At 34.9% G+C, this 8,219-nt stretch overlaps 2 protein-coding genes across 2 annotated transcripts; one reads left to right on the top strand and one right to left on the bottom strand.

Moving 5' to 3' along the window:
- Nucleotides 1–442: 442 nt before the first annotated feature.
- On the top strand, nucleotides 443–3,199 carry LOC143598470 (scarecrow-like protein 9). The gene is made up of 2 exons (XM_077076674.1): nucleotides 443–476; nucleotides 557–3,199. Exon 2 carries the CDS (start codon nucleotides 606–608, stop codon nucleotides 2,811–2,813), a length of 2,208 nt encoding a protein of 735 aa, XP_076932789.1. The 5' UTR covers nucleotides 443–476; nucleotides 557–605; the 3' UTR covers nucleotides 2,814–3,199.
- A 580-nt stretch (nucleotides 3,200–3,779) lies between these two features.
- On the bottom strand, nucleotides 3,780–5,583 carry LOC143598468 (leucine-rich repeat protein 1-like). The gene is made up of 6 exons (XM_077076673.1): nucleotides 5,360–5,583; nucleotides 4,636–4,707; nucleotides 4,404–4,547; nucleotides 4,243–4,314; nucleotides 4,080–4,151; nucleotides 3,780–3,985 (listed from the first exon to the last, which is right to left on the bottom strand). Exons 1-6 carry the CDS (start codon nucleotides 5,569–5,571, stop codon nucleotides 3,913–3,915), a joined length of 645 nt encoding a protein of 214 aa, XP_076932788.1. The 5' UTR covers nucleotides 5,572–5,583; the 3' UTR covers nucleotides 3,780–3,912.
- Nucleotides 5,584–8,219: the final 2,636 nt, after the last annotated feature.

Here is an 8,219-nt window from a genome sequence, read left to right as displayed (position 1 = left end):
TGTGGTTTAAAGTTACCATTCGGTTTTTCATTACCCGGTACCCAAACCTGAACTCAACCAAAAACCATATTAAAATATACACAGTTCCTTCGTATTATCAGTTTCAAGACTCTTTAACAACTTTAAATATACTATTAAACATATTATATATGTTATTATACAAGCAAACAACATATGTGATCACTTTCGAAGAACCCAAACGCGTATAACCTAATATCATACAAATCCCAAACCCGAATTCGAAAGTACTTAATAATTATATAACTAAATCTGACATGTGAAATCAACTATTTACAACTTTCGTTTTTTGATTAAATAAACTACCTACTTTTATTTTTCTTATTATCATAAAATAAATAATAATTATATGAAAAAGTTGTTCAGCGCACTGACGTCCGCTTTATAAATGCACCACTTTTAGATTCTCTTGAGCTTTCATTCATTTTACCTCCACACTTCTGTTATCAGTTCATAAGGTATTCACTCTTTCAATCGTGAACTTAATTAATATTATACTGAACCCCTAATATTATTATTCTTATTGTTGCCCTTATAGGATTTATTGAAACTTAGGGTTTTGAAAATCAAGAATCAAATTGACCCAGATGGATCCTAGATTCGGTACACTTTATACTTCTGTTAATGGAGATGAAAATGGGTTTCAGTTTGGAAATGGAAATTATGCAACTTTGCCTGAGTTTCAAGATAATATTAATAATAGGAATATTATAAACAATGGTCACAATGGTCAAGTATATGACAACAGTTTTTTGACTTATGATCTAGTTAATGATGGTGGTATGTATCAAAATACAAGCTTTAGGGGTTTACAGTTTCCGCCGTTGAATGACCCTCCGGTGGTTGACGTGACCGCGAATCTTGAAGATGAGCTTCATGAAGACTGTGATTTGTCGGATGCGATTTTGGGGTTTATTAGTCAGGTGCTTATGGAAGAAGATATGGAGGATAGATCTTGTATGCTGCAAGAGTCTTTAGATCTTCAAGCTGCGGAAAGGCCGTTTTATGAAGTTCTTGGGAAGAAGTATCCTCCGTCACCGCCCCCGTGGCCGCCGCCGAGTTCGTCGGATAGTGGTTTGACTTCTGCTGACCTATCGGGAAACAGTCTTTATGTTAAGAATGTTGGAGGTCAGAATGTGTCTTATGCGTCGTTTGGATCTTCGATCAATGGAGGGTTGGATTCGCCTGCTAGCACTGCTGACACGTATGATCTTTGTAATGAGAACCAAATGATGTGGCAGTTTAGGAAAGGTTTTGAGGAAGCTAATAAGTTTCTTCCGCGTGTCAACCAGTTGTTGAGTTCTTCAAATGTAGGTCAAGATCAGAAACAAGAAGAAAACCGGTTCTCGTTAACAGGGTCGAAGACGAGAAAAAGTCACGCGGATGATGTAACTGAGTTAGAAAAACAAGAAAGAAACATTAAACAGGCTGCGGTTTTTCCAGATTTGACTTTGAGGTCAGATGAAATGGACTTGATCTTTCTGTCTAGTTTGGGAGAAGGTAAGGTTGCTCTAGACTCGTTTCGTGACACGTTACGTGAAGAAAAAGTTAAAGACTCATTAATAGATGTAGAAGATGTAAGTTTAAATAAAGGTAAAAGTAGAAGCAAAGCACGCGGTAAGAAACAAAACAGGAAAAAAGAAGTTATAGATTTAAGAACCCTTTTAGTTACATGTGCACAATCTGTTGCATCCGATGATAGAAGAAAAGCAGATGAACTTTTAAAACAAATAAGACAACACTCGTCTCCTTTTGGTGACGGAACTCAGAGGTTAGCCCACTGTTTTGCTACCGGGCTCGAGGCTCGCTTAGCTGGCACGGGTAGTCAAATCCACAAAGCATTAGTCGGCAAGAAAACATGTGCTGCTGACTATATAAAAGCTTACCATTTATACATGGCATCATCCCCGTTTAGAAAGATTTCAAATTTTGCTTCCAACAGGACGATAATGGATAAAGCTGAGAATGCAACGAAGGTACATATTATAGATTTTGGTATCTTATACGGGTTTCAATGGCCCACTTTTATTCAGCGGATTTCATCGAGAAAAGGTGGACCACCACGGGTTCGGATTACTGGAATTGAGTTTCCTCAGCCCGGGTTTAGACCGGCCCAAAGAATTGATGAAACGGGCCGGCGGTTAGAGGCGTATGCTGAACTGTTTAAAGTCCCATTTGAATATCATTCGATTGCTAAAAGATGGGAGAATGTGACGGTTGAGGATTTAATGCTCGACAAAGGTGAGTTTTTGGTGGTTAATTGTATGTATCGGGCAAAAAACTTGCTTGATGAAACTGTGGTGGTTGACAGTGCGAGAAATATTGTTTTAAACTTTATTAAGAATATTAATCCGGATATCTTTATCCATGGGATTCTAAACGGGTCATATAATGCTCCGTTTTTCTTGACCCGTTTTCGTGAGGCTCTTTTTCATTTCTCGGCTTTATTTGATATGCTTGAAACAAATGTGGCCCGCGACCGACCCGAAAGAATGCTGCTTGAAACAGAGGTGTTTGGCAGAGAAGCTTTGAATGTGATAGCGTGTGAGGGGTGGGAGAGGATTGAGAGGCCCGAGACGTATAAGCAGTGGCATGTTCGTAATTTGAGGGTCGGGTTGGTTCCGATTCCGTTCTCGCGGTTTATTGTCAAACGGGCTGCAGAGAAAGTCAGCCTGTATCATAAAGACTTCTTGATTGATGAAGATAACCATTGGCTTTTGCAGGGGTGGAAAGGACGGATTATTTATGCGATTTCTTGTTGGAAACTTGGGGTAATTAGCAATCAAAATGTTTAATTTTGGAAATTAATTACTTTTTAGTTGTTTTGTTAATATGTGGCTAGCTGCATTAACTTAATTTACCTCACCTTTAACCATCTTAAGGTGCTGAATTTTAAGATGAGCACTTAGTGCCATAACTTTATGTTCAAGTTCAACTTGGAAGGTGTTCTATGTATTATTTATTGTAAAGCCAGTGAGCTGAACTTATATGGTTCTTAATGGTTTTGGTTGATTATTTATCAAGAAGTTGTTTTAGTTTTCTTCATTCTTAGTTTTTTTGTTTCTCTCTGTAAAAATAATATAACAAATAAACGCAGTTCTTGAATATACACGATAGATTCGTCGTCTTGTTTCTTTAAGTGCGTTAAATATATGATTATCGTTAACGAGATGATGGAACTTAGAAGGGCAAGGTATGATGTTGGACTGTGGGTTTGACTGTAGCTTGCTATCAGTTACCTTCTTAAAACAAAAGTAATGTGCTAATCACATTTTTTCATCCTATATAATTGTATGCATTATATTATTTATTTTCTTTTATAATAAAATTGACTGATATGAGTTAGATCTTTCCAAATCATATTTTCAAATCCCATCAATACATGCATTCAAGTTATAACTTGCAGGTGTTGAAACTTCTGCGGTTTGATTCCATAAGTTTAACCCTTCTTCAGTACACAGTTTGGAACTTGTAACTTGCCATGTAAACTGAACTGGGCATTTACCTTCAGTCCTTAATGATGAATCTTCACTTTTAAAGTATACATACATATGTAGTCTTTATATATACATTTATCACATTTCAAAATTTAATATAATGTACCTAAGCTGTGAAACGAACCGTTTTAGTCCGGCTAGTTTGGTTTACTGTTTTTAAAAACTATGGTTATCACTTAGCCAGTTAGCCTTAGGCCAATATTTTTAGTTGAAACCGGCCGAATCAGACTGTAAGCACCCCGGATGACACTTTTCAAGACAACATACACCCAAAACAACATATTGATATTACAGATGATATCATGATCTATCCCCAGATGTTATATGTTAAGACAACTTAAACACGGATTTATAAAAGCAGCAAACTTGACATACAAAGCAACTAGAAACAACACTTTTACGAACAGTTTGTATCATAACTTGCCAGCCCCATCAACTCAGGCCCTTCCAAACGAGGATTGTTCTCGAAGCTGCATAACACAAACCACCATTCAATAAGTTAAAAACAGAACCAAGATAAACTATCAAATATTAAAAAAAAATGTCAAAATGGGAAAGCCTTACTTGCTCAAAGGGATATGTTCAAACGGTCCAGTGGTCGGAATCGTGCCACAGAGATCATTGTTTGAAACATCACTGCACAAAACACGCAAACCACTTTATTAACACTGCGTAACCACAAGTTCTAAAATACAAGATTACAAATTAATAAAGAACGAGCACGTACAACACTTTCAAGCTTGAAACACCACTGAGCTCCCTTGGGATTCTTCCAGTTAGGTGGTTATCATTAAGACGCCTGCCGATCGTAAACAAGAAATTAATAACTTTATCTGAAACAACTAATGTAATAGATATTGTTGTATATAAATATATAATCAAACTCACAAGAACACTATCGACTTCAAGTTCCCGAGTGTAGAGGGAATCTTTCCAGTAATATTATTATTGTAAAGATCCAAACTTATGAGGTTCTTCAAGTTACCGATCTCTTCAGGAATCGGACCTTGAATGTTATTTCTATATAGCTCCCTGCATTACTCAAATTACTAATATAAATAAACCATAAATCATGACTCTTAACTGTAGTTGATTAAAATTAACAAAACAAATAACTTACAGATACTGTAGACTTTCCATCTTTCCTAGTTCAGGTACAAGAGAACCAGACAACTTCAAGTATCCAAGATCCCTGTAAAAAATTAACAATAATAATAATAATAACACCATAAATTAAACTCCGTAATAATGACTTAACTGGAGTTCAAATTCGAACAGCCTATCTCACATATTAACAATTAGGAATAGCGGTGGGTCGGGTTTGGGATGGGTTTAAGCATTCCCAAACCCATACCCTGTTAGTAAAGCCCATCCCAAACCCGCTGGGTAAAGAGCAAAACCGCTGGTTCCGGGTAGACCCGACCGAAAACCCGCCAGGTATCTATCGTGTTTGAACAATTTATAACTGGTCAATTACGGTAAGTAAATATAAATCATTTACAAAGAATGATTATCATAAAATGTTGTCAATGATTAATCAATTACGACAAATAATTGTTATAAACAAGTTAACGCTCTACGTTTCATATGATACATCCAAATCTACCAAAAAAAAATAAAATCCACCAAAAAATAAATAAGAATTTTTAAGGTACACTATACACTCAGGTATGTTATCAGGTCGGGTAATTGGGCATATTAAGAATCGAAAACCCGTCCCACACCCTAATGAGTCAGGTTTACCCATTGCCATCGCTATTCATAATCTCAACTTCCTAAATCATATATTGGTAAAATATAAAATTGAGGTAAAAAATGAGAGAAGTGGTGGAATTAGGGCTTACAGGCGAGTAACTCGGTTGTCTTGATCACAGGTAACGTGAAACCAGGTGCAGGGGTTAACAAGATTGGGATCCCAGCTCTGAAGGACGTTGTCGGGATCGGTCAAGCTCCGGCGAAGGGTGGAAAGTGCGTCTACATCGGAATTAGCAGTCACCGTCGAAGATGTAACGGCGGATAATGTGAAGATCAGAGCAGCTAAGCGACCCCAAGCCATTGATCAAATACTGGATTGGGGATGGGCAACAGGAGTGTTTGGCTGCCTTGATTTATTTTACAGTGACTTGAGTTTAGTGGACTTGAGTCAATGATGAGTGATTGAAGACACTCAGTGGGTCCTTTTGCTTTGACTGGTTGCTTCTTTCTTTCTCTTTTTCTTTCTTTTAAGAGTGGTGTTTGTTTTTTCCAAAAAATATCTTCCGGGCCTTTTCTGTCTATGCCGTGCAGATCACGTGCAGACATTGTTTTTCACAGATTGTTTGTTTTTTCGAAGACTTTTTTCTAAAAAACGTCCGCGCGCCCACTTTCTGGTGCAGACATGGCCCAACCACTTCTAGCCTCTTCTCACACATATTTTTCATCATACTCTCATCTTCTCAAATCCTAATCTCATCCTCTACTTTCCTTTATCACCTCCACTTTCCAGCCACCTCCACCTACCTTCCACCTCCGACGCCGTCTCCTCCACCCACCACAACCGCCACCGTCTCACACACATTTCATCAATTTGAGTTAATTACACTAAACTATAAGGTGGTGTTGTTCTTGAAGTCTATCATGAATTGTCATGTGAGTTTTGTTTCTTTGTTCACCATTGTAAAAGGTTTAGATTTATAAATGTGTTGTTGTTTGATTGTTGTTAAAGTTTGTAGTATCTTGTTAATTGTTAATTCGTTATATTGTTATTAGTTTGTAGAAAGTTTAGGTTTGAAGAATATTGTTATTAGTTTGTAGTTGAAAAAAGTTTGTAGAAAGTTTAGGTTTGATGAATATTGTTATTGGTTTGTAGTTGAAAAAGTTTGTAGAAAGTTTAGGTTTGATGAATATTGTTATTAATTGATTGTATTCGTTTGTTAGAAGGTGTTCTATGGGTTTTAAATACTAGCAAATGGGTTATGCAAGAAATTTGCACTAACGGGTCAAAACGGGTTGCTTAGTAGGACATTGATCTTGTTGGATTTTGCTGATGCATATAATAGTGTGTGTTGAATTATTTTTTGTTCCATGGCTTTTGTGTTTATTGAAAACTAGGTTAGTTACCCGTGTAACACACGGTTATAATAAATAAATTTATTTAAATAATAACATAAAGTAAAATACAAAAAATATTTTTAAAAGAAATAAAGATCTATTATATGGTATGATAAATTTAACATTACACAATATGGAAATAAAAAGTTGTTAGAAATTTATAAATCTCTAAATATTTCTTTACACGATACTTGTAGTTTTATCTGTAACTTTATTATTAATATCAAACCTTAATAGTTTCACATTGTTTCTGTTTATAACTTTACATAATGCAACACATACCTATCATGAGTAAAATAAATTGTCTTAAAAACAAACCAACCATCTATAATGATTTAACTTAACTTTTATTAATCTTTAATGCAAAACAAAAATAAAGTGAAAATTTCATACTTTGGAATTAATCATTTTATCTAAAGGTATAAGATTTTTTAAGATAAAAATGTGAGTTCAAATATTACTTTCGGATATGATTTCGGCTTCTATAACATGGTTATCATATTGTATTTTCAGATATAGTTTAGTTTTATTGCATACACCAATTTTTTAGTTAATATTTTAAGCAACACTACTTCAACGTTAACTTTTATGACTAATCTATAACTTGACAACCTTAGATTTTAAGGTTATTCAAAATATCAGAAAACTAATACTTTCTTGTAACGTATCATTTTATGACTGATAGAACATAGATAGCGAACACTTTTTAATTTCTTAAGCGACCTCATTTTTCGGTGCAAGTGTTACTCGCTCACTAAAGAAAATTGTATTTTTAAAATCTTCAATAATAGAAGAATATACAAAGTCAATTTATCGTATGATTAATAGCGTGCTAATGTCTAACATGTGTATTCCAAAGATAAGTTATTTTATCTAGGGGTGTTCAAAACCGGATATCCGAAACTCCGAAACTTCGGATATCCGGTCCTTTCGGATAGTGGATTTCACTATCCGAATCCGAATCCGAAATTTCGGAGATCCGATCGGATAATGATTCGGATATCCGAAACCTTAAAATAAAATAAAAGAAAAAAAACTTTCTTAGAGATCTGGCAAAAAAACACAAGGTTATAGGATTATTATTATTGAGAAATTTGAGGATGGAATAATTTGATGCTTAAGCTCGATGCAATAGTTTATCAAAAACTCACTAAATCAAGGGGTAATTACAATCTTTGAATTATTGGGGCTTTTGAATTCAAAGAAGTAGAGATCTGGAAAAAAAAAACACAACGTCGACCTAAATGTGTTCAATTTAACCATATATTGAGAGAAAATCATTAATTTATCTCTTGATGGTAGTAGACTAGTAGTCAAAGATGGAGGGCTGTTAGTTTCAATGTATATCTATAATATATATAAATGAAGATATAAAAAATCCTATGTGTCGTGGTCGCTCCCCTTTTTTTTGAGTTACCAGCTTTGCTTAATTTTTAAATGGAGACTTCTCATGCATTTGACCCAAATTCATGGGTATGGGTCTTGCCAAACCCAGATATTCCTTAAACGGGTATAACATCTCATTAAATTAAAAATTATTCTCAACAAATTATTGATGTAAAAATCATATAAAATAGGATATAATAAAAATTAATATATGATTTATTTTAAAAA

This window comes from Bidens hawaiensis, unplaced genomic scaffold, assembly GCF_021521415.1.
Source record: "Bidens hawaiensis isolate Kalapana, Puna unplaced genomic scaffold, B.hawaiensis_p1.1 tig00050418_1, whole genome shotgun sequence".
In the NCBI taxonomy this organism is placed as follows: domain Eukaryota; kingdom Viridiplantae; phylum Streptophyta; class Magnoliopsida; order Asterales; family Asteraceae; genus Bidens; species Bidens hawaiensis.
The sequence above is the reverse complement of the archived record's forward strand: the minus strand, read 5'-3'. Positions and strand labels throughout refer to the sequence as shown.

What these genes read in the sequence shown, in the direction of transcription:
- LOC143598470 (XM_077076674.1), top strand. Translation starts at nt 606, where the DNA reads ATGGATCCTAGATTCGGTACACTTTATACTTCTGTTAATGGAGATGAA.
- LOC143598468 (XM_077076673.1), bottom strand. Translation starts at nt 5,571, where the DNA reads ATGGCTTGGGGTCGCTTAGCTGCTCTGATCTTCACATTATCCGCCGTT. An exon ending in ATGGAAAGTCTACAGTATCT is followed by an intron (nt 4,548 to 4,635) that starts GTAAGTTATTTG and finishes TGAGTAATGCAG; the next exon opens with GGAGCTATATAGAAATAACA. An exon ending in TTGAAGTCGATAGTGTTCTT is followed by an intron (nt 4,315 to 4,403) that starts GTGAGTTTGATT and finishes TACGATCGGCAG; the next exon opens with GCGTCTTAATGATAACCACC.